The sequence below is a fragment of the Serinus canaria genome, chromosome 3 (assembly GCF_022539315.1).
Source record: "Serinus canaria isolate serCan28SL12 chromosome 3, serCan2020, whole genome shotgun sequence".
Classification (NCBI taxonomy): domain Eukaryota; kingdom Metazoa; phylum Chordata; class Aves; order Passeriformes; family Fringillidae; genus Serinus; species Serinus canaria.
Window position 1 is genome coordinate 18943084 of NC_066316.1, and position 25014 is coordinate 18968097.

The window sequence follows — 25014 nt, forward strand, 5'->3', positions numbered from 1 at the left end:
CCCCATCATAGCACTAGGACTAAATAATGAAAAAAACTGTACTCTACTCCTCAGAACACAGGGTGTGGGTGTGAAAGATGAATGAAAAGCAGCAAACAGTAAACTTAGAATCTTGTTTCTAAGATTCTAAGTTTAGAACAACTAGGGAACAACTAGGATTCATTTGTGAAAGCAACACTATTAATGCTCAAGATGTGATTCTTGACATCGAACAAAGTATTTGCAACTTTGCCATTCATCCAGTCATCTTGTCTTCACATGGAAAAGATACCTGAAAACTGCCTTCAACAAGCCTACCCCATGGCATTCCAGAATCCTCTACCATTCCCCCCTCCCCAACCAACAGTATCAAAGTGTGATTGAAAAAGGGAAAAATTTTGGTGCAAATTTGTAGAGTTTGCAGATTATTTGTTAATTAGTGAGTTAAGAAAGTTCTTTCCCATCCTGTGGTGATTCTGTGCAGCCCTCAGGAAAACCAGCACACCAAGCTGCAGTTTGTGTCTCTGCAGCTGGCTCTTTGATTGCTCCTTCTCTCCATTGGCCACGCTTATACAGCCCTCTCATCTTCCTCAACTCCTCCCTTTCTCTGCCCTCATCTCCTCCCAAATATGGAGCCAAGCCCACGCATCATTTCCCCTGGCTCACAGGCTGGCCATGCCTGTGAACAACCTTGGTGTTGCAGCTGGTGTTGGCCCACTCACCTCAGCCTTCCATGGCATTCCTGGTGTCCTCCCCTACTGTTCCTGCCAGGTTCCTCTTTCCAGAATGACCCCAGCTCTTCCTTTGAGTATCTGTGAAGTGTGACCACCTGGCACATCAATCCCCCTTTGCTGCCTGTGAAATCTGGCTCTGCCTTAGGGCACTGGCACTCCAGTCAGGAGCCAGGAGTTTCCCTTGTCATGCTTGGGAGTGTCCCAGATCTATTCCCTTAGTCCAGACTCTCACCAGGTCCTAATCAGCAGCCCATGTGCATTTGAGCATTCCCCCCAAGGTATCTGCTTTTGTCCTATGCTCTTGCTAGACTTGATGTACCAGGTTCCTCCAGCCCATGGTGGCTCAGAGCACTCTCCTCTCTGACCAGGCACTTTGGAGCTCTTTGGAGCCACTCTGTCCCTTTGTGCCCCCAGCCTCATTCTGTAGGTGCAGAGCATGGCACTTCTTGTCTTACCCAGGAGTTGGAATTGCACTGAAAAGATGGTTCTCTATGAACAAAGGTAACTTTATTTCAACAACAAAATCAACTCCAGTGTGTGTGTGCATGCACAGAGGAGAGGAGTGTGGTCAGGACAGAGCAGGTTTTTGACCCTGAGGCTGCCTTTGGATCAGCAGGCATTGCCCCAGCAGGAAACAGTTGTGGTGCACTGTAGCCTGCCCTGGATCCTGCCTGTCCTGCTGCTCAAGGAGCACTTTTAACTGTTTATACGCATGTTGTAATCAATCCAGTCATAGAAGTGCTGAACGGAGGTGTAGACTCCAGGCTGCCTTGGTCTGGCACAGCCTTCCCCAAAGCTGGTTAGTCCGATGACCCACCAGTAGTCAGCGTTGTTGTCCTGGCACATGAGAGGACCACCGCTGTCACCCTGCAGCAGAACACAGAGGATTTAAGGTGTTGGTGGAACCAGCCAGCATTGGGGCTGTCTTCTCCTCTCTCACAGCCCCTGCCAGAGCTGTATTCTGGGCAGAGAAAAGCTCTGCTCAGAGGCTGGAGCCTCCAGAAGCTGGCTGTGAATGGCATGGGGGCCTAGAGGGCAGGGCTCTCTCTCTGTCCTATTTGCACAGCACTCCTGGATATGCAGAGGATGGACCTTTGGCACCTGGACCTCTGGGCTACCAGGAGCACTAGCTGGGCTAGCTGGGCTTTCTGGGCTTTTGGCACAAGAGGAGCCCTGCGCAGGCAGGTGTGGGTGGGGAGTGTGTGGGAAGCCCCCACAGCAGTTGGGGGGAGAGCTGGGGCCGGGAGGGTGAATGAGTGGCCAGGCAAAGCAGGTCCTGGGCTGTGTTGGGATGGTGCTGCCCTGGCTGCTGGTGCTGCTGGGGGCTGAGTGGCTTGTGGTACGCTCCTACCTTGCAGGTGTCGATGGTGCCCTGTGGGTAACCAGCACACAAGTTGTAGGGATGGACTTCTCCTGCATACCAGTCACTGCTGTTGCAGAGCTGGAGATCGATGAGCCGGACCTTGGCCTGCTGAAGGCGATCAGCTGAATCTAGACCTGTGAGCAGAGAAAGGAATAAGCTCCCAGCAGCCCCATGCGGGTTCTGCTTCCCTGTCCGGGACATCCCTTTCCCTAGGGCAGGCCCATCTCTGCAGGGATATATGTTCTGCAGCCTGGCTTTGGTCTCTGCTGTGGGGAAGCCCAAAACCTATCCCCAGTGTGCTGAGCTGGCCCAGAAGTCGCTCTTGGAACTCACTTCTTGCAGTAGTGGCTCCCCAGCCAGCCACCCAGCAGTTTCTCAACTCTGAGACTCTTAGAGTGGGCTCAGCCAGGCAGGCCAGCTGGATGTAGGAGCTGCACAGGACAGGACGGTCCAATTGCATCAGGGCAATGTCGTAGCTGTAGTCCTTACGCCTGTAGCTGCGGTGTACCACCACCTTCTTGGCATTGCGCACTTGTACCCCAGGGCCCGGCTGAGTCAACTGGGTGGCCCCAATCAACACATACACCATGCTGATGTTACTGGAAAGGAGATGGAGAGAGGGATGAGAGGGAGTCACAGCAGCCCAGCAGTTGCCAGACCTTGGCTTGGAAAGGCAGAGAGGGAGCAGTGCTCTGGCAGGTGTGAGTGCCCTGGCACATCTTAGGCTGGGGGAATGTCAAGCTGGAGGCTGCTAGGAAGACTTGGCAGGAGCCCAGGCTGCTTCTGAGCACTGTGGCAGCCTGGCTGCCTGAGAGGAAAGGGCATGGGAGTAGCAGGTGATGCTGCTGACAGGGCACCTGCTGGTGTTGTGGGGATGTCCCCATTCCCTGCTCCTCCTTACTCAAACTTGTCGAAGCAGTGGGCTGCTGTGAGGACCCAGTCTGCAGTGATGAGGGACCCTCCACACCAATGTCCAAGGCCTGGAACCCATGGGTGCTGGATGCTGACGAGCCAGGGCCATTCTGCTTCTGCGGCACCCATGCCACCCACGACGCGTGTTGTGCCGGAGTCATAAACCACCTTGCCGTAGGAATAAGTCATGGGGCTGTTGACAGGTGGCGGAAATCGGAGGCCACAGCTCCCTCTGCAAGCAGAAAGTTGTTTCCATGGTGCTTCATGGCCTGCTGTGGCTCAGGCTGAAGCTCAGCCCTCTGCCCTCCCCACAAGGCCTTGCACGCACAGCAGGCCAGGGAAGCCCATGGGATGTCTGTCCGTGCCAGCACCTGGCTGCTGGCAAGGAACTGAGGCTTCCCATGGTGGGATCTTGTCCCACCGCAAGTGTTGCCATGGCTCCCTCCCAGGGCCTGGGGCCACTTACCCACAGGTGTACTGGATGCTCTGTGCCAGCCCGGCCACAGTCAGCAGGACGAGGAGGCTGAGCCAATTCATGGCTGCCAGAGGCACGTGTCAGCTGCAAGCACTGAGAGCTCCGTGCAGCAGCACAGCCACAGCCGCAGTGCCTGCAACAGCCGCGCTGCCCGTGGTGCCCTCGGCCCCGGGGCTGATGTCACAGAGAGGTGGGTTCCATGTTCTGGGCCCTGGGGGGTTCTGTGGCACAGGCCCCACTGGGGGAGGGGCAACATGGAATCAGTGAGCCATGGAATGGTTTGGCCTAGAAGGGACTTTGGAAATCATCTGATTGTGATCCATTGCCTTGGGCATGGAGGAATGGCTTGCATGGAGAAAGTTGCTCCGAGCCTGGCTCAGAAGCTGTCCTTGAACACTTTGAGGGATGGGGCATTTAAGTACTACGTCCTGATCAACAGGCCCTGACCGAGGCAGGAACAACAGCTCTTGACTAAAAGTTGATCTCTAGATTGACCTTCTAACCAAATGTTATCTATATCTGCTCACTGGCAAAACATGGATTTTCTGTTCCCTATTTAGAAGCTGGACAATGCAACATCTGGCCTCCTTTTAGGGTGTAGGATCACAGACAACTCCCTTGGCTTCTGCTGAAGCCCTCCAAGGCCTTGGGAGAATCCCAATAGGAGAACAAAACCAGAGGTTCCTGCTCTAGAAGTTATGGTGGCTTGTTTATTCAACAGTATAAAAAGGGGGCACTCTCCCAGTGCAGTCATAAACCTCGTTGCCTGTCAGTGAAGGCACCTGCAGAATTTCCTACTTGCAAGGAGTGGTTCCCCAGTATTGTGATAGTGGCTTCCCCCAGCTGAATGGGTAGACCTGGATGATGGTAAAGTATTAAGGTAATTTGTGATGTGTATTTCTTCATCACTGTAGGCAGTCTTTTATAGTAATGATTAGATGTGTTGCTTAGCTTATCTTTTCTGTAATTCTTTGCAGTTTTGGATTACAGTAAATTACACTTATTCCTGAAGTTGGTATCTGTGTCTTCTCTACTTACCCTGACTATGGGAAAAGCAGGACTCCAGACTGCTCTGGGTAACATATGCCTGTGCCTCAGTGCCTTGGAGTGATTTATTATGACAATATATTCAAATATTCTCTTTCCAGAAATTGTTATTGTGTCTTTAAGACCCTTCAATCCCAGGACCTTGAGTGTGTGAGGCAGGGGGGGTGGAGTGTTTTTGTTCTGCTTGGGTGTTTTTTAAAAGCTCCCTGCCCAGGCTTTTCAGGGCTCTGTGTGGCATGATTTTATTGTGGCTGCCTTGGTTTTTGCCTAGGCAGCAGTTTTCCTTTCCTTGTCTCAGAGAATCTGCAGTAGCATTTTTGGGCTGCCTTGAGGGCAATTGAGCAGCTGCTCGTCCAAGACCAGGGACATCACATTGGCAGGAGCGGAGCTTCCCTGCTCGGATCCAAACCACTGTGAACTGTGCCAACCTGTGGAAAGAACACACCAAATGGCTCCAGCCCAGCTATTTCACCTGCCATGACTGTTCTGCTGTTCTTTGCTGTGGGGAGGACGCCAGTGTCAGATGAGCCACGAAATGCCAGATGCTGCTGGGCCTTCGTCTTCTCCATGAGGCTCCTGCCTTCCAAAGTGGGAGAAGTTGATGCCATCTTTTATCATGTATCAGGAATGGGTATTCTCCAGCATTTTGGGTCTCCTTTAGTTCTGGTGGGTTGGTGAGGTCTAACACTTTGATATGTACAGGTTAGTTACTTTTTATTTGTTCCTGCCTATTGGCATTTGGTTTGTAAACAAAAATGTTGGGGTTTTGTTGGTTTTTTTCACTTTCATTTATTAGTATTCATTCCTTACCCGTGGAATGGGATTCTTGCAGTCTAAAGTCTAAAGGAGATAACCCATATGGTTCTCTTCTAAATTGTCTCAAAATGAGATAAAATTTCTTACCCAACTCAAGAGTGCAAGAGAAAGTGAAAAATTAAAAAAAAAAACCAAAACACTCTTGTCTGAAAGACTTTGTACTGGGTACAACAGTCAATGTTGACCACGCTGTTCAATAATGGCTTCATGGAACCTAGGCATGTGTGCTTATCCATATATATTGGCAATCCTGGCCCTGGTATATATCTTCTTCATATCAGGGAGGTGAATCAGAATTGCTGTGTTGATATGCTCTGTGCTAATAATTTATGGAAAGACATCAGAGGTAATGAGAGTTATTAGGGAAGTGTAGTCTCTGCTCTTTTCCTGTGCTGGCCTGGGCAGTCTTTTTTGGGGATTTATTAACAATTACACTCAGTCTGTTGGGGGAAAAGTAGGGGATTATTTTTCCCAGCCTTTTACCTCCTTCTTCCTCTTCAGATCTGGCACATCATCTTTTTAGAATATTCCAGTCCCTCTGGATGTTAAAGATACCATATTTTCTTTTTTAAAATTCTGCTAGCTCTCCTCCATAAGATCTACAGCACATTTAGAACCAGGGTTGAGATTTCCGGAGAGGTTGTCTAGACATCTGCTCCAGTGGTGGAAAATCTTGAGTGGTGTGGGATGTGGAAGGACATAGGCCAAACCCTGAAGGAATTCTCTGCTCCCATAGTTTAGAACTTTCCCCCTGAACAAATTCAGAATCCAGCTGAGGTGGGGAAATACCTGAAAGAAAATTGAAATGACAGCTCTAAAGAGAAGAAGCTAATTGCAATCTGCTGAGCCCTGGTTAATGCTTATCACACACTGCTAGACACTGTAGGACAGCAAATACAGCCAGAGGGGCAGGAGGATGAATCAGCAGACACCCCAGGTGCTCTGGCTGCAACTAAGCCAGATGGGGAGCCTAAGCCAACAGCAATTACCCCTGTTCAGAGAAGAAAACACAAAACCAAATCCATTCACCCAGTGGATGATGATGGGAAGTCAGGACCCTCACACGCAGTAGAGGAATTGGAACCAGAAATAATCACCAAGTCTCCATCCTTAGAAAGCCTTCGCAATCTGAGAAAATGGCTTGATGAGTCTGTATTATGTTGGTTGGTCCAAATCTGGGACACTGCAGGCTTTGATACAATTTTGGATGGTATTGAAGTGAGGCATTTGGGACCTCTGTCATGTGATATGGGTATTGACCAGAGTATAGCAAGAAGGCCCAAACCTCTTGGCCTCTGGAAATAGCTCCTAACAAGTATGAAAGAAAGATACCTTCACCCAGATTTTCAGCTGCAGCAAGGCGTCTGGAAAGCCATGGAGCAAGGAATCTGACGCTTGAGAAAACTGGCTGTGCTAGAGGTCCTTTTCGCAGATGATGACCAAACCACTAGGAGTCCAGACATCATAAAATGTATGGCAGTGATGTGGCTCAAACTTGGACAAATCTGGCCACCCATGTACACCCCTGTCATAGCAATGCTGCAGTGGAAAGAGAGGGACGAGACAGTAGTGCTGTGACAAAGAGGCTCTGGTACTATGAAGACACTGGCCCAACACGCATGGACCAACAGAAGCAAAAATCTCAGCTGTGGAAACAGACCTGCAGCATGTATACAGAAAATGGAAGACAGAACTGAAGAGACCCATCAGAAACTCAGGAAGGAGATTAAAGAGGACCTTTAAGTCTCTTCAGTACCGTGCAGATGCCCTCTTATCTGATGCAGATGACCCCAGCTAGGGACAGGGGGTACATCCCACAGGCTGACCTGTGGTTCTTCTTGTGTGAGCATGGGGAAGATATGAGGTGGGATGGAAAACTCATTTCTGTCTGGCAGCACAGGTGTGTAAACTAAAGGAGGAAACTACTAACAAGGGAGTTCCACCATAAGGAATGCAGCTACAGTTTCCTGTAGCTGAGCTGCCAGGTATAACAGAAGGGACAATGATATGTCGTTCCCCTTGAAGGAACCTCTGGAATGTTCAGAATGAAAGAGTCAGTGGTAGCCAGGACAAGAGGAGCCCTGGCCTCCAGCCAGGTAAATGCTGGGGAAAATTGGGTCTTTTGGACTGTGTGGATCCGATGCCCTAGCACAAGTGAACCACAAAAATACAAGACTTTGGTTGACATTGATGCACAATGTACTTTAATACTACCAGGACATGTAGGGGCAGAACCTGTTTCTATTGTTGGGTCAACACGGGAGTCGCAGCAGTTGACTCTGTTGGGAGTTGAGGTACCCTTGACTGGGAAGGAGTGGAGTAAACACTGTGACTGGTCCAGAGGTCCTATGTATTCCAGGAGTAGATTTTCTCAGGAGTGGTTATTTCAAACACCCTAAAGGACTCAGGTGGGCTTTTGGAATACCTACTGTGAAGACAGAGGGCATTAGACACCTTGCCTGGTGTCTCAGAGTACCCTTCTGCAGTAGGAAAGTAGAAGAACAGCAGGTACCAATGGCCACCACTACAGTACATCATTGGCAACACCACACAAACCGAGACTCCGGGATTCCCACACATAATATGATCCATTGGCTGGAGAGCCAGGGAGAGGTCAGTAAGACCCATTCATGCTTCACCAGTCCCATTTGCCTGTGTGAAAGTCTGATGGGGAATGGAGATTAACTGTGGACTATTGTCACCTAACTGAATTTACACCATCAATGAGCACTGCCATGCTGGACATGCTGGAGCTCTAGTACAGGCTGAAGTCTGAGGCAGTGAAGTGGTATGCCACTATTGACATTGCCAATGCATTTTTCTCCATTCCTCTGGCAGCAGAGTGCAGGCCCCAGTTTGACTTCACCTGGAGGGGTGGAAACACAGCCCCACCATCTGCCATGGCCTGATCCAGGTTGCACTAGAGAAGAGCGAGGCTCCAGAACATCTGCAGTACATCAATGACATCATTGTATGAGGGAACATGGCAGAGGAGGTTTATAAGAAAGGAGAGAGAATAATCCAGAGTCTTCTAAAAGCAGGTTTTGCTATCAAATGAAGTAAATTCAAGGGGCCTGCCAGGAAATTAATTTCCTAAGGGTGAAGTGGCAAGATGGATGCAGACAGATGCCAACAGAAATGATTAATAAGATAAGTGCTATGTCCCCACTGACCAGCAAGAAAGAAACACAGGCTTTCCTAGGCATCATGGGCTTTCGGAGAATGCACATCCTGAAATACAGCCAGATTGTAAGACCTCTCAACCTCATGGCACGAAAGAAAAATTATTTTGACTGGGGTTGTGAGCAACATCAAGCTTTTGAGAAGATCAAGCATGAAATTGTCCATGCAGTAGCACTTGGGCCGGTCAGGACAGGAAAGGATGTGAAGAATATGCTCTACACTACAGCTGTAGAGAATGGTCCTTCCTGGAGCCTCTGGCAGAAGGGACCTGGGAAGACTTGGGGCTGACCTCTTGGGTTTTGGAGTCATGCATACAGAATCTGAGGCCAGCTACACCCCAACTGAGGAAGAGATTCTTGTAGTTTATGAAAGGATTTAAGCTGTCACCGACATGTTTTATGAAAAATCCTTTCCTTAGGATTTTTCCCCTCCTGAGAAACTGAGAGGCCTCAGGAACAAACTGTAAACAATTCTTATCTGCTGCTGTGGAATGCAACAGGGGGAATCTGTGATTGGCCTCATCAGGCTGTTTCCAATTAAGAGCTAATCACAGATCACCTGTCTGGCCGGTCTTGGTCTGAGGGAAGACTTTATTATTTCATTCCTTTTCTATTCGTAGCTTAGCCTTCTGGTGAAATCCTTTATTCTTTTAGTATAGTTTTAATATATTATCTATCATATAATAATAAATCAAGCCTTCTGAAACATGGAGTCAACCTTCTCGTCTCTTCCCTCATCCTGGAACCCTTGTGGAAAATACCACATTTAAGCTGCTTCAGAAGTGACTGACACTGAAGCACAGCTCCTTCTGGTACCCTGATCAGCAGTGCTGGGCTGGATATATAAAGGAAAGATCCCAGCAATACATCATGCCACAGATGCTACTTGGAGTAAATGGATCCCCTTCATCATGGTGAGCTCAAATAGGAAACCCAAATCGACCTGGGATCTTGGCAGTCATCACAAACTGGTCCAAAGGCGAGAACTTTTGATTATCATCAGAAGAGGAAGAACAGGTGACATGTGCTGAGGAAGCCCTACCATATAAGCAGCTACCTGAAAGTGAAGGATGGTACATCCTCTTCACTGACGGATCTTGCTGTATTGTAGGGACCTGTAGGAAGTGGAAGGGAGCTGTATGGAGCCCTATGTTGTGAGTTGCGGAAGCTACTGAAGGACGAGGTTGATCCAGTCAGATTGCAGAGTTGAAAATTGTCCAGCTGGCTTTGGACATTGCTGTTTAAGAGAAGTTGCCAACACTCTACCTCTACACTGACTGGTGGGTGGTAGCAAACACTCTGGGGATGGCTGGAAAGGTGGAAAAAGGCCAAACAGGCCAAACGCAGTTTAGACGAAAACCAGTCTGGGCTGTTGAAGAATCGCAAGACATCAGTGCCTGGGTAGAGAAGCTGACTGTTAAAGTGTGTCATGTAGATGTCCTTGTGCTGAAGAGTCAGGCAACAAAGAACAGGTGGATCAAGCTACAAAATCAAGGTGTTACAGATAAATTTGCATTGACAACACAAGGGGAAGTTGTTCCTAGCTAAATAGGCTCATGATGCCTCAGGTCAGCAGGGCAGAGAGGCTACCTAAGGGCGGGGACAAGACTGAGAGGAGGATTTAACCATGGATGGTCCTCCAGATAATCCATGATTGTGAGATGTGCTTATAGGACAAGTGACAGAGGGTAGCTTTGTAAAGATATTCCCAAAGGAGTTGCAGGATGCCCTATCATTTTTTTTTTTTCCCCAACATGAATATTCTGGGTGTAATGAAAATTAATCCACAAACATCAGAGGTTTGTGTCCAAAAAGGAGACAGAGCAGTCCTTTTACTTTATTCAAATAAAGGGAGATGCCATATGGCATTTCCATGGGATCTGTTAAATTTTTGAAGGACGTAGCATCCTTTTTATCCTAATTTCCTGGCCGCATTTCCCTTCTCTCTTTCCCCATTGGCTGAGGTACTTGAGAGGTACAGACTTCCTGATACACCTGATACCAAAGATTTCCCTCTAAAGTATAACCCTCCCTTTTAATTTTTAATTCTTATGGAATTTAGGGGTTTTTCTTCTCCGTTGTTTCTTTTATCTTTCAATGCTTCATTTCATTTATCAGCAAACTTAAAGTTTATTAATAAAAGCAAATATCTTTTTCCATTCATCAATCAGTGGAATCCTTCCCATTGTTCCTTTTATCTCCCAGCGCAAGTTTTATCTTCCAGCAGACCCACAGCTTGTTTGTAAAGGCAAATCTACTGTTCCTTTCATGGGACTGAATAAATGGGTATAAAATCTTGGGGCGAATTTGTACAGGATGTAGATGATTTCTTAATTAGAAATTTAGATAAGAAAGTTCTTTCCCATCCTGTGGTGATTATCTAGAGCCCTCAGGCAAACCAGCACACCAAGCTGCAGATTGTGTCTCTGCAGCTGGCTCTTTGATTGCTCCTTCTCTCCATCGGCCATGCTTATACAGCCCTCTCATCTTCCTCAACTCCTCCCTTTCCCTGCCCTCATCTCCTCCCAAATCAAGCCCACGCATCATTTCCCCTGGCTCACAGGCTGGCCATACCTGTGAACAGCCTTGGTGTTGCAGCTGGTGTTGGTCCACTCACCTTGGCCTTCCATGGCATTCCTGGTGTCCTCCCCTACTGTTCCTGCCAGGTTCCTCTTTCCAGAATGACCCCAGCTCTTCCTTTGAGTATCTGTGAAGTGTGATCACCTGGCACATCAATCCCCCTTTGCTGCCTGTGAAATCTGGCTCTGCCTTAGGGCACTGGCACTCCAGTCAGGAGCCAGGAGTTTCCCTTGTCATGCTTGGGAGTGTCCCAGATCTGTTCCCTTAGTCCAGACTCTCACCAGGTCCTAATCAGCAGCCCATGTGTATTTGAGCATTCCCCCCAAGGTATCTGCTTTTGTCCTATGCTCTTGCTAGACTTGATGTACCAGGTTCCTCCAGCCCATGGTGGCTCAGAGCACTCTCCTCTCTGACCAGGCACTTTGGAGCTCTTTGGAGCCACTCTGTCCCTTTGTGCCCCCAGCCTCATTCTGCAGGTGCAGAGCATGGCACTTCTTGTCTTACCCAGGAGTTGGAATTGCACTGATAAGATGGTTCCGTGTGAACAAACGTAAATTTATTTCAACAACTAAATCAACTCCAGGGTCTGCATGCACAGAGGAGAGGAGTGTGGTCAGGACAGAGCAGGTTTTTGACCCTGAGGCTGCCTTTGGATCAGCAGGCATTGCCCCAGCAGGAAACACTTCCTGTGCACTGCAACAAACCTTTGAGGCTGCCCATCCTAAGAGTCAAAAAGCACTTAAAACATTTTTTCTGCCTATGTGAGCCAGAATCCAGTCATAGAAGTACTGAGTGGAGGTGTAGACTCCAGGCCGTCTTCTTCTGCCACAGCTTTTCCCCCAGCTGGTCACTCCAACCACCCACCAGTAGTCAGCGTTGTTGTCCTGGCACATGAGAGGACCACCGCTGTCACCCTGCAGCAGAACACAGAGGATTAAGGTGGTGTTGGTGGCACCAGCCAGCACTGGGGCTGTCTCCTTCTCTCTCTCAGCCCTTGCCAGAACTGTATTCAGGTGCCTGAGCCTCCAGAAGCTGGCTGTGAATGGCTTGGGGTCCTGTAAATTAGCACTCTCTCTGTCCTCTCTGCACAGCACTCTTGGATGTGCAGAGGATGGACCTTTGGCACCTGGACATCTGCACTGCCAGGAGCACTAGCTGGGCTAGCTTGCCTTTCTAGGCTTTTGGCATAAGGGGAGCCCTGTGCAGGCAGGTGTGGGTGGGGAGTGTGTGGGAAGCCCCCACAGCAGTCGGGGGGAGAGCTGGGGCCGGGAGGGTGAATGAGTGGCCAGGCAAAGCAGGGCCTGGGCAGTGTTGGGCTGGTGCTGCCCTGGCTGCTGGTGCTGCTGGGGGCAGAGTGGCTTGTGGCACGCTCCTACCTGGCAGGTGTCTATGGTGCCCTGTGGATAACCAGCACATACGTTGTGGGTGTGGATTTTCCCTGAGTACCAGAACGTGCTGTTGCACAGCTGGATATTGATAGGGCGTACCATGGCCTCCTGCAGGTGATCGCTCGGGGTTTTATCTGAGTGCAGAAAAAAAAAATACCCTAGCAGCTCCTTTCCAGTTCTTCCTTCCTTCTTCTTACTTGTCTGTGGGGGATCCCCCTTGCGTAGGGCATGGCTTTGCCTCTGCAGAGGCACTGGGCGCAGTGACCGTGCTGCCTGCCTTTGGGGAGCAGACCAGGCCCATCTCTGTAGAGGTGTACATCCTGCTTCCTGGCTTTGGCCTCTGCTATGGGGAAACCCAAAGCATCTCCTCAGTGGGCTGAGCTGGCTCTGGAGTCCCTCTTGGGAACTCACCTTTTGCATTGGTGGCACCCCAGCCAGCAATCCAGCAGTTATGCTCCTCTGACACTGACAACCCTAAGATAGCGTCGGCCACACAGGCTAGCTGGATGTACGGGCTGCACTGGACAGGCTTGCTCAGTTCCAGCAAGGCAATGTCATTGCTCATGTCACGTCTCTGATAGTTTTCATGACGCAGTAACTTCTTAATTTGGCGGACTTGTGCCCCAGGGCCTGGCTGAGTCAACTGAGTGGCCCCAATCACCACGTACAGCAGGCTGATGTTACTGGAAGGCAGATGGAGAGAGGGCTGAGAGGGAGTAGAGACATGTGCCAGAGCAGCCCAGCAGCTGGCAGATCACTGCTTGGCAAGGCAGAGAGGGAGCAGTGCTCTGGCAGGTGTGAGTGCCCTGGCACGTCTTAGGCTGGGGGAATGTCAAGCTGGAGGCTGCTAGGAAGCCTTGGCAGGAGCCCAGGCTTCTCCTGAGCAGTGTGGCAGCCTGGCTGCCTGAGAGGAAAGGGCATGGGAGTAGCAGGTGATGCTGCTGACAGGGCACCTGCTGGTGTTGTGGGGATGTCCCCATTCCCTGCTCCTCCTTACAAAATGAGGTCAAAGCAGTGGGCTGCTGTGAGGACCCACTCTGCTCTGATGAGAGACCCTCCACAGAAATGCTTTGTGCCTGGTATTGCAGGATGCTGGATGCTGACAATCCAGGGCCAGGCGCCTTGCTTGGCATCTGTACCACCCACAATACGTGTTGTGCCATCGTCACGACTCTTGTACCCAGAGTGAGACACCATGGGTCGGAGGCCACAAGTCCATCTGCAAGCAGAAAGTTGTTTCCATGGTGCTTCATGGCCTGCTGTGGCTCAGGCTGAAGCTCAGCCCTCTGCCCTCCCCACAAGGCCTTGCACGCACAGCAGGCCAGGGAAGCCCATGGGATGTCTGTCCGTGCCAGCACCTGGCTGCTGGCAAGGAACTGAGGCTTCCCATGGTGGGTGGAAGCTGTGGCCTGGCCATGGGGGACAGGCGCGTCCCCTCCAGGGAAGGCCGCAAGTGTTGCCATGGCTCCCTCCCAGGGCCTGGGGTCACGTACCCACAGTTATCCCATGTCCCGTGTGCCAGCCCGGCCACAGTCAGCAGGACGAGGAGGCTGAGCCAATTCATGGCTGCCAGAGGCACGTGTCAGCTGCAAGCACTGAGAGCTCCGTGCAGCAGCACAGCCACAGCCGCAGTGCCTGCAACAGCCGCCTGTGGTGTCCTTGACCCCGGGGCTGATGTCATGGAGGGTGGGTTCTGTATTCTACTCCAGCTCCCTGCCCCAAATGGATTCCTCAGCCGCTGCCTGCCTCAGGAACTGCACAGCCTCATCCTGCTAGAAATGGGGCCTAAAGAAAGCAGCAGAGAGCCTTCTTACAAGGGCAGGTCCTAAAAGGACAAGGGACAATGGCTTCACAGTGACAGAGGGTATTGGTAATCATATATCATCTGTACAGAGAGAGTCATAGCTCTCTCCCAGGATTTTCCTGGGAAGGTGTGAGAAAGCTCAGATAAAAGAATGAGAAACAATTCTCATCTCCACTTGCTGCACCTGTTTTTGTGCACATGTGGAATGTGTTATGGAGATTTGTTTACCAAAGGGTGATTTTTTTTTTTTAAATTGGACTCTGGTGATGGTATTTTGGATGCATTGACCAATTGGATCCACGTGTGTGTTATGACAGTCTGGCAAGGGTGATGGGTTTTTCTTAATAGTATAGAATAGTACAGTATAATAAAGCAATTAATCAGCCTTCTGCAATCATGGAGTCAATGCTCATTATTCCTGCGTTGGGGACATTGTGCTACAATAAGGGTAGCTTCAGCTGGGATCATAGGAAGGAAATCTTGATTGTGACAGTACTGAGGCAAAGGCATGGGTTGTGCAGAGCACCTGTGGATCCCCCATTCCTCAAAGTGTTCAAGAATAGCTTCTGAGCCAGGCTCTGGACAATTGGTTCTAGTGAAGGCCATCCCTCTGTGCCCAAGGCAAGGAGGTTGGACCTAAATGGTCACCAAGGTCCCTTGCCTCACAAACCATTTTGTGGCTCACCGATTCTGTGTTGTCCCTCCCCCAGTGGGTCCCCATGCCACAGAACCCCACAGCGCCCAGAACACAGAATCCCCTGCTCTGTGACATCAGCCCCAGGGCCGAGGGCACCACGGGCAGCGCGGCTGTTGCAGGCACTGCGGCTGTGGCTGTGCTGCTGCACGGAGCTCTCAGTGCTTGCAGCTGACACGTGCCTCTGGCAGCCATGAATTGGCTCAGCCTCCTCGTCCTGCTGACTGTGGCCGGGCTGGCACACGGGACATGGGACAACTGTGGGTAAGTGGCCCCAGGCCCTGGGAGGGAGCCATGGCAACACTTGTGGCCTTCCCTGGAGGGGACGCGCCTGTCCCCCATGGCCAGGCCACAGCTTCCACCCACCATGGGAAGCCTCAGTTCCTTGCCAGCAGCCAGGTGCTGGCACGGACAGACATCCCATGGGCTTCCCTGGCCTGCTGTGCGTGCAAGGCCTTGTGGGGAGGGCAGAGGGCTGAGCTTCAGCCTGAGCCACAGCAGGCCATGAAGCACCATGGAAACAACTTTCTGCTTGCAGAGGGATATGTGGGCTCCGACCCATGGTGTATGAGTATGAGTACATGGATCATGACAACGGCACAACACGCGTTGTGGGTGGTGCAGATGCCCAGCCAGGGGCCTGGCCCTGGATCGTCAGCCTTAAGCATCCTGCAATACCAGGCACAAGACACCTGTGTGGAGGGTCTCTCATCACTGCAGACTGGGTCCTCACAGCAGCCCACTGCTTTGACAAGATCAAGTAAGGAGGAGCAGGGAATGGGGACATCCCCACAACACCAGCAGGTGCCCTGTCAGCAGCATCACCTGCTACTCCCATGCCCTTTCCTCTCAGGCAGCCAGGCTGCCACAGTGCTCAGGAGAAGCCTGGGCTCCTGCCAAGGCTTCCTAGCAGCCTCCAGCTTGACATTCCCCCAGCCTAAGACGTGCCAGAGCACTCATACCTGCCAGAGCACTGCTCCCTCTCTGCCTTTCCAAGCCAAGGTCTGGCCACTGCTGGGCTACCCTGGCACATGTCTCTGCTCCCTCTCATCCCTCTCTCCATCTTCCTTTCAGGAAAATCGGCATGGTATATCTAGTGATTGGGGCCACTCAGTTGACTAAGCCAGGACCTGGAGCACAACTGAGACGGATTAAGAAGTTAATTCGTCATGAGAACTATAATCCGAGTGACAAAAGTAACGACATTGCCTTGCTAGAGCTGAGCAAGCCTGTTGACTGCAGCCCCTATGTCCAGCTGGCCTGTGTGGCTGACCCTGCCCTAAGCCTGTCAGAGCTGCAGAACTGCTGGGTGGCTGGCTGGGGTTCCACTGCTGCAAGAGGTAAGTTCCTAAGAGAGACTCCAGAGCCAGCTCAGCCCACTGAGGAGATGCTTTGGGCTTCCCCATAGCAGAGGCCAAAGCCAGGAAGCAGGATGTACACCTCTACAGAGATGGGCCTGGCCTGCTCCCCAAAGGCAGGCAGCATGGTCACAGCACCTCTGTGCCTCTGCAGAGGCAAAGCCAAACCACAGGAAAGGGGATCCCCCTAAAGCAGTAGAGCAGAATTGACAAGGAGCTACAGGGGGATCATTCCTTTCTCTGCTCACAGCTCAAAACTCAAGTGATGTCCTACAAGAGGCCAAGGTCCAGCTCATTGATCTCCAGCTGTGCAACAGCAGTGGCTGGTATGCAGGGAAAATCCACACCCACAATGTGTGTGCTGGTTACCCACAGGGCCGCATTGACACCTGCCAGGTAGGAGTGTGCCATGGGCCCAGCAGCAGCACCAGCAGCCAGGGCAGCACCAGCCCAACACAGCCCAAGCCCTGCTTTGCCTGGCCACTCATTCACCCTTCCAGCCCCAGCTCCCCCCTGACTGCTGTGGGGGCTTCCCACACACTCCCCACCCACACCTGCCTGCCCAAGGCTCCCCTTATGGCAGAAAGCCCAGCTAGCCCAGCCTATGCTCCTGGTAGCCCAGAGGTCCAGGAGCCAAGTGTCCATCCTCTTCACATCCAGAAGCCCTGTGCAGAGAGGACAGGGAGAGCCCTAAACTACAGGACCTCAAGCTACTTGCCGTTAGATTCTAGAGGCTCAAGTGCCTCTGTACAGCTCTAGCAGGGGCTGTGAGAGAGAAGGAGACAGCCCCAGTGCTGGCTGGTGCCACCAACACCACCTTAATCCTCTCTGCTCTGCTGCAGGGTGACAGCGGTGGTCCTCTCATGTGCCAGGACGAAAACAGTGACTTCTTCTGGATTGTTGGAGTGACCAGCTGGGGAAGAGGCTGTGCCAGAGCAAAGCGACCTGGAATTTACATCTCCACTCAGTACTTCTATGACTGGATTCTGGCCCAGATGGGGCTGAGCCCACTTGGAAGTGCTTCCTGAACAGCAGGGAGGGCAGCATCAAGGGCATACTGCAGTGCACAGCAAGTGTTTCCTGCTGGGGCAATGCCTTCTGATCCAAAGGCAGCCTCAGGCTCAAAACCCTGCTCTGTCTTGACCACACTCCTCTCCTCTGTGCATGCAGACCCTAGAGATGTCTTAGGTGTTGAAGTAAAGCTGCCAGTCCTCCCAGGGAATAATCTTTTTGACTGAATTCTGACTCCTGGGCAAAGCAAGGAATTCCATGGTTGGCACCTGCAGAATGAGCCTGGGGGCACAAAGAGACAGAGTAGCTCCAAAAAGCTTCAAAGTGCCTGGTCAGAGAGGAGAGTGCTCTGAGCCACCATGGGCTGGAGGAACCTGGTACATCAAGTCTAGCAAGAGCATAGGACAAAAGCAGATACCTTGGGGGGGATGCTCAAATGCACATGGGCTGCTGATTAGGACCTGGTGAGAGCCTGGACTAAGGGAATAGATCTGGGAAACTCCCAAGCATGACAAGGGAAACTCCTGGCTCCTGACTGGAGTGCCAGTGCCCTAAGGCAGAGCCAGATTTCACAGGCAGCAAAGGGGGATTGATGTGCCAGGTGGTCACACTTCACAGATACTCAAAGGAAGAGCTGGGGTCATTCTGGAAAGAGGAACCTGGCAGGAACAGTAGGGGAGGACACCAGGAATGCCATGGAAGGCTGAGGTGAGTGGGCCAACACCAGCTGCAACACCAAGGCTGTTCACAGGCATGGCCAACCTGTGAGCCAGGGGAAATGATGCGTGGGCTTGGCTCCATATTTGGGCGGAGATGAGGGCAGGGAAAGGGAGGAGTTGAGGAAGATGAGAGGGCTGTATAAGCATGGCCAATGGAGAGAAGGAGCAATCAAAGAGCCAGCTGCAGAGACACAAACTGCAGCTTGGTGTGCTGGTTTTCCTAAGGGCTGCACAGAATCACCACAGGATGGGAAAGAACTTTCTTAACTCACTAATTAACAAATAATCTGCAAACTCTACAAATTTGCACCCTAATTTTAAACCCTTTTAATCAAATTTTGATACTGGGAGCTGCAGAAGAATGGTAGTGGATCTTGGGATGCCCTGGGGAAGACATGTGCCAAGTACATTCTCTTGGCTTCCAGGCCAATGGAGTTCTGTCTCACAGCGGGTGGCACTCTGTGTTAATCAAGATGGGCGGTGCTGAGAACAGCCATTCCACATCTGTACTGGTCCCTGCCACCCTGACTTAAGTCAGGGGCTGCTGGCTCACTACACACATAAGTGCAAGAGTGTCACTCAAGGCTGCAGAAGGCCATTACTCTGCCCAGTGAGGAGACCATCTTAGAGTCCCCCAATCGCTCTGGCACAACTTTACTGTGCTGTCTTGGTAAAATTCTTCTGCCCATAAGAATTTCTGTCAGTGTTGCACAAGCTCAGCCACAGGGGTCCTCTGAACTACAACAAGAATGTTATAAATGATCAGCCAGAAATCCAAATTAATAAATTCAAAAGTTTTTATTTTCGTGACCAAAATACGGTCATCAAAAAGCCATAGCCAAAGAGACAGTGTTGAACCCGGGATCGGTGCTGGGTGAACCTAGATCTGACCTCTATCACATTGGATCTCCCTCTATTCAAGAATGCCATTTCCAGCGGGGCTGTTTTATACAGCTTTTTATGCCTGAGGCAGAGGTGCCCCGATTTCTTTTGTAACCCCACATATATATGAAGATTTCTTTCACTGTGCAGGACTGGACAGTTGCTGTTTCCTGAGTAGTGGCAAGCGCTGATCATGTCAGGGGAAGTACTCAGATATATGTTACTTGGTGACTTTGATTATCTTGATTGATTGTATCTACCAAGGGATGATCACCCCTGGGTGTTCCCTGATGGCTCCAGAGGAAGCCCATCTCTTGCCAGACACATTCTTTTATTAGTAAACAAGGCACTGATCTCCTGCTGCCACCAGGAGTTTCATAATTCCAGTGTAGTTATCTGTCTCCGGGCTGCTCGTAGTCAGAGGCTCATTGGATTTTACAATTTTTATTTTATACATTCTCCCCTTAAGCATTAATTACTTTCTAGTTATCTCGTTCACAGGGGTCACAGGATGAGGGAAGAGACGAGAAAGTTGACTCCATGTATCAGAAGGCTTGATTTATTATTATATGATAGATAATATATAAAAACTATACTAAAAGAATGGAGATAAGGATTTCACTACCATGCTAAGCTAAGAATAGAAAAAGAATGTCTAAACAAAGGTCTTCTCCCAGACCGAGACCGGCTGGACAGGTGAACTGTCATTGGCTCTTAATTGGAAACAGCTTGAGGGGCCAATCAGAGATTTCCTCTGTTGCATTCCACAGCAGCAGATAAGAATTGTTTACAGTTTGTTCCTGAGGCCTCTCAGCTTCTCAGGAGGGGAAAAATCCTAAAGAAGGATTTTTCACAAAACATGTCGGTGACACTTTCTAATATATATTACAATAATATTTCCCATCATGTCAAAAAACACAAGGGATGTGAAACTCCTTTTTCATGCCAAAAAGGAAATTCCACCCCCTTCTGTGTGTGCCCAGGGGCCCTAGCACCCCAGCACAAGGGACACAAGGCTCTCCTTGTATCTGTCTCAAAAACTCTTTGAACAGAAAATCAAGTGCCCTAGCAGAGACTCAAGGCCCCTCACTTCACACTTTATGGGGGCCTCCACAACTTCTCTGTGGCCGCCTTACACTGATCACGCTGTCCCCACCTTCTTCACCCTCCACCAGTGATTTCATCAAATCTGCACCAAATGCCACAACAACAGAGAGGCTCAAATGAACCCTTATAATGTACACAGAGACTGTGCATGGAATTGTAACACTCTCCATTTGGCTCCTTCCTGCTCTTAAGATCCCAGGTGAACTCACTTGCTGCCAACAGTTGCAGGTTTCGAGGAGCAAGGCTATAAGGGTACTTCTCTATGGTCCCATCTGGGCTGCCAAAGTGCTGAGGAAACTCCCCTGTGTGACCATTCCAGAGGCACAGGTGGCTCCAACGAGCCTGTGGTTGCCCTGTTTAATTCCCTACCCACACCACTCTCACCCAGTCAGAGCAGGTTTCCATACCCATTCAGCCTCAGGATTCCCCCAGCAGACTCACAGATGTCACGTTCCATAAAGAGCCACCAGCTCCTGCTGCAGTGCTCAGTGTTCATTCAAATCTTGGCCAATGCCAAGATTTGAATGGACAAAGCTCCAAATGTCAAAATGTCAAAAGCTCCAATGCCAAAGCTCCCTGTGCCCTCTCTTATGCAAAGCATGGGCACTTCACAGCCTCTGGTCCCAGGCTGCTGCCAGCCAGAGCTCAATCTGCAGCTGGCACTGCAGCTGCACACCCAGCTCCCTGCCCCAAATGGATTCCTCAGCCGCTGCCTGCCCTGGGGACTGCACAGCCTCATCCTGCAAGAACAGAGACCTAAAGAAAGCAGCAGAGAGCCTTCTTACAAGGGCAGGTCCTAAAAGGACAAGGGACAATGGCTTTACAGTGACAGAAGGTAGCTTTAGATGAGATCATAAAAAGGAATTCCGGATTGTGAGGGTACTGAGGCACTGGTATGAGTTTGTTCAAGGATTGCTCTCAAGCCAAGCTCTGGACAGTGGACAACTGGGTCTAGAGGAAGACCTTCCCCATCCCTCCCTGCCCATGGTAGAGGTTTGGAGCTAGATGATCTACAAGCTTTCCAACCCAAACCATTCTATGGCTCCTTGATTTGATATTGCCCCTCCCCCAGTGGGCCCCCCTGACATAGGCCACAGATTGAGCTCTGGCTAGCAGGAGTTTGGGACCAGAGGCTGTGAAGTGCCCATGCTTTGCATAAGAGAGGGCACAGGGAGCTGTGGCATTGGCCAAGATTTGAATGGACACTGAGCACTGCAGCAGGAGCTCAAAGTGGCTCTTTATGGAATGTGACATCTGTGAGTCTGCTGGGGGAATCCTGAGGCTAAATGGGTATGGAAACCTGCTCTGACTGGGTGAGAGTGGTGTGGGAAGGGAATCAAATGGGGCAACCATCAGATTGTTGGAGTCACCTGTGCCTCTGGAATGGTCACACAGGGGAGTTTCCTCAGCACTCTGGCAGCTCAGATGGGACCTAAGGGCACCACTGCTGGAGCATTTGTCAATAGCGGTGTTGCAGCTGGTGTTGGCCCACTCACCTCAGCCTTCCACAGAACTCCTGGTGTCCTCTCCTACTGTTCCTGCCAGGTTCCTCTTTCCAGAATGACCCCAGCTCTTCCTTTGAGTATCTGTGAAGTGTGACCACCTGGCACATCAATCCCCCTTTGCTGCCTGTGAAATCTGGCTCTGCCTTAGGGCACTGGCACTCCAGTCAGGAGCCAGGAGTTTCCCTTGTCATGCTTGGGAGTTTCCCAGATCTGTTCCCTTAGCCCAGGCTCTCACCAGGTCCTAATCAGCAGCCCATGTGCATTTGAGCATCCCCCCCAAGGTATCTGCTTTTTTCCTATCCTCTTGCTAGGCTTGATGTACCAGGTTCCTCCAGCCCATGGTGGCTCAGAGCACTTTCCTATCTGACCAGGCACTCTGGCTGTGATTGGCTCTTTGGAGCTACTCTGTCCCTTTGTGCCTGAAACATCTGCCCTCAGGCTCATTCTGCAGTTGCCAATTGTGTCAGTCCTTACTTTGCCCAGGAGTTGGAATTGCACTTATAAGATGGTTCCCTGTGACCAGAGGCAACTTTACTTCAACACCTAAGTCATCTCCAGGGTCTGCATGCACAGAGGAGAGGAGTGTGGTCAGGACAGAGCAGGGTTTTGACCCTGAGGCTGCTTTTGGATCAGCAGGCATTGCCCCAGCAGGAAACACTTCCTGCGCACTGCAATGTGCCCTGGATCCTGCCCACCCTGCTGTTCAGGAAGCACTTCCAAATGGGCTGAGCCCCATCTGGGCCAGAATCCAGTCATAGAAGTACTGAGTGGAGGTGTAGACTCCAGGCCGTCTTGCTCTGGCACAGCTTTTTCCCCAGCTGGTCACTCCAACAACCCACCAGTAGTCAGCGTTGTTGTCCTGGCACATGAGAGGACCACCGCTGTCACCCTGCAGCAGAACACAGAGGATGATTAAGGTGGTGTTGGTGGCACCAGCCAGCACTGGGGCTGTCTCCTTCTCTCTCTCAGCCCTTGCCAGAACTGTATTCAGGTGCCTGAGCCTCCAGAAGCTGGCTGTGAATGGCTTGGGGTCCTGTAAATTAGCACTCTCTCTGTCCTCTCTGCACAGCACTCTTGGATGTGCAGAGGATGGACCTTTGGCACCTGGACAACTTTGCTTCAAAGAGCACTAGCTGGGCTAGGTGGGCTTTTGGCAGAAGATGGGCACTGGGCAGGCAGGTGTGGATGGGGAGTGTGTGAAGCCTACATCAATTGGGGTGAAGCCGGGGCTGGAAGGGTGAATGAGTGGCCAGGCAAAGCAGGGCCTGGGCTGTGCTGAGGTGGTGCTGTGTTGGCTTCTGGGGGCTGAGTGGCTCAGCACATGCTCCTACCTTGCTGGGTAACCAGCACACACGTTGTGGGTGTGGATTTCCCCTGCGTACCAGCCACTGCTGTTGCACAGCTGGAGATCGATGAGCTGGAGACCTTGGCCTCCTGCAAGTCATCACTTGATTCTCTGTCTGTGAGCAGAGAAAGGAATGATCTTCCAGGAGCTCCTTGCCAGTTTTCCCCCTCTCCTGGCTGGATGGGATACCCTTCCCTTGGTAGCTTTGCCTCCGCAGAGGCACTGGGGTCTGTGATCCTGCTGTCAGCCTTTGGAGAGCAGGCCAGGCCCATCTCTGTAGAGGTGTACGTCCTGCAGCCTGGGTTTGGCCTCTGCTGTGGGGAAGCCCAAGCTGTCTCCCCAGTGTGCTGAGCTAGCTCTGCAGGCAGGAGTTTCTTTTGGGAACTCACCTCCTTCTGTGGTTGTACCCCAGCCAGCAATCCAGCAGTTCTGCAGCTCTGACAGGCTTAGGGTGGGCTCAGCCACACAGGCCAGCTGGATGTAAGGGCTGCACTGGACAGGCTCATTCAGTTCTAGCAAGGCAATGTCATTACTTATATCACTTCTCTTATAGTTTTCGTGACGAAATAGGTTCTTAATCTTGCGCACTTGTGCCCCAGAGCCTGGCTGAGTCAACTGGGTGGCCCAAATCAACACATTCAAGGTGCTGATTTCCCTGAAAGGAAGATGGAGAGAGGGCTGAGAGGGAGCAGAGACGTTCCAGAGCAGCCCAGCAGTTGCCAGATCTCTGCTTGGCAAGGCAGAGAGGGAGCAGTGCTCTGGCAGGTGTGAGTGCCCTGGCACGTCTTAGGCTGGGGGAATGTCAAACTGGAGGCTGCTAGGAAGCCTTGGCAGGAGCCCAGGCTTCTCCTGAGCAGTGTGGCAGCCTGGCTGCCTGAGAGGAAAGGGCATGGGAGTAGCAGGTGATGCTGCTGACAGGGCACCTGCTGGTGTTGTGGGGATGTTCCCATTCCCTGCTCCTCCTTACTTGATCTTGTTAAAGCAGTGGGCTGCTGTGAGGACCCAGTCTGCAGTGATGAGAGACCCTCCACAGAAATGCTTTGTGCCTGCTATCCAGGGATGCTGGATGCTGACAATCCAGGGCCAGGCCCCTGGCTTGGCATCTGCGCCACCCACAATATGTGTTGTGCCATTATCATGAGGTATGGATTCAGACACCATGGGTCGGAGGCCACAAGTCCATCTGCAAGCAGAAAGTTGTTTCCATGGTGCTTCATGGCCTGCTGTGGCTCAGGCTGAAGCTCAGCCCTCTGCCCTCCCCACAAGGCCTTGCACGCACAGCAGGCCAGGGAAGCCCATGGGATGTCTGTCCGTGCCAGCACCTGGCTGCTGGCAAGGAACTGAGGCTTCCCATGGTGGGTGGAAGCTGTGGCCTGGCCATGGGGGACAGGCGCGTCCCCTCCAGGGAAGGCCACAAGTGTTGCCATGGCTCCCTCCCAGGGCCTGGGGTCACGTGCCCACAGTTGTCCCATGTCCCATGTGCCATTCCAGCTACAGTCAGCAGGACGAGGAGGCTGAGCCAATTCATGGCTGCCAGAGGCACGTGTCAGCTGCAAGCACTGAGAGCTCTGTGCAGCAGCACAGCCACAGCCGCAGTGCCTGCAACAGCCGCGCTGCCCGTGGTGCCCTCGGCCCCGGGGCTGATGTCACAGAGAGGTGGGTTCCATGTTCTGGGCCCTGGGGGGTTCTGTGGCTCGGGGGTCATGGAGGGCAGAAAAACATCAAATCAGAGAACCATAGAATGGTGTGAGGTACAAGGGACCTTGAAGATCCTCTAGGTCTGACCACCCTGCCACTGGCAGAGAGGGATAGCTTGCACTAAATTCTGTTGCTCAGACCCTGGCTCAGAAACTTTGTTCTAAAGCACTTTGAGTGATGGGGCATCCACAGGTGCTCTGGGCAACCCCTGTTGGTGCCTCAGCAACCTCATAGTCAAGAATTTCTTCCTAATATCTAATCCAAACCTACTCTCTCTCCTTTTGAAGCCTTTCGCTTTTGTAATTTTTTTGTGTTGGCCCCAAAGAAATCACTACCTGCATTTCATATAGTGTAAATCTATATATAGCCTAATTATATATTTTTGTAAACTGCATTAAGACCTTTGTTCACCAAC

General features: G+C 51.3%; 3 protein-coding genes across 3 annotated transcripts; 1 reads left to right on the forward strand and 2 right to left on the reverse strand.

Moving 5' to 3' along the window:
- Positions 1-1409: 1409 nt before the first annotated feature.
- On the reverse strand, positions 1410-14040 carry LOC115484944 (transmembrane protease serine 9-like). The gene is made up of 10 exons (XM_050973064.1): positions 13970-14040; positions 13474-13695; positions 12888-13159; positions 12465-12610; positions 11846-12002; positions 9566-9623; positions 2978-3220; positions 2410-2813; positions 2065-2210; positions 1410-1580 (listed from the first exon to the last, which is right to left on the reverse strand). Exons 1-10 carry the CDS (start codon positions 14038-14040, stop codon positions 1410-1412), a joined length of 1890 nt encoding a protein of 629 aa, XP_050829021.1.
- Positions 14041-15167: 1127 nt separating this feature from the next.
- Positions 15168-17360, forward strand: LOC127059399 (acrosin-like). Its single transcript, XM_050972555.1, has 5 exons — positions 15168-15238; positions 15513-15734; positions 16049-16314; positions 16583-16728; positions 17175-17360. Exons 1-5 carry the CDS (start codon positions 15168-15170, stop codon positions 17358-17360), a joined length of 891 nt encoding a protein of 296 aa, XP_050828512.1.
- Positions 17361-22202: 4842 nt separating this feature from the next.
- LOC115484945 (acrosin-like) lies at positions 22203-24429 on the reverse strand. The gene is given in 6 exon segments (XM_050973065.1): positions 22203-22629; positions 22888-22976; positions 22979-23016; positions 23291-23556; positions 23869-24084; positions 24359-24429. Coding segments are annotated over 6 exon segments (1050 nt in total). The 3' UTR covers positions 22203-22259.
- Positions 24430-25014: the final 585 nt, after the last annotated feature.

Excerpts from the sequence above, each read along its gene's own strand:
- LOC115484944 (XM_050973064.1), bottom strand. The coding sequence starts at position 14,040 with ATGAATTGGCTCAGCCTCCTCGTCCTGCTGACTGTGGCCGGGCTGGCA. Across the intron at positions 12,003-12,464 it reads GCACCATAGACACCTGCCAG|GGTGACAGCGGTGGTCCTCT; the intron begins GTAGGAGCGTGC and ends GTTCTGCTGCAG. Across the intron at positions 9,624-11,845 it reads CTGGATTCTGGCTCACATAG|GTCCCTACAATACAGCAAGA; the intron begins GCAGAAAAAATG and ends CACTTCCTACAG.
- LOC127059399 (XM_050972555.1), top strand. The coding sequence starts at position 15,168 with ATGAATTGGCTCAGCCTCCTCGTCCTGCTGACTGTGGCCGGGCTGGCA. Across the intron at positions 15,735-16,048 it reads CACTGCTTTGACAAGATCAA|GAAAATCGGCATGGTATATC; the intron begins GTAAGGAGGAGC and ends TCTTCCTTTCAG. Across the intron at positions 16,729-17,174 it reads GCCGCATTGACACCTGCCAG|GGTGACAGCGGTGGTCCTCT; the intron begins GTAGGAGTGTGC and ends GCTCTGCTGCAG.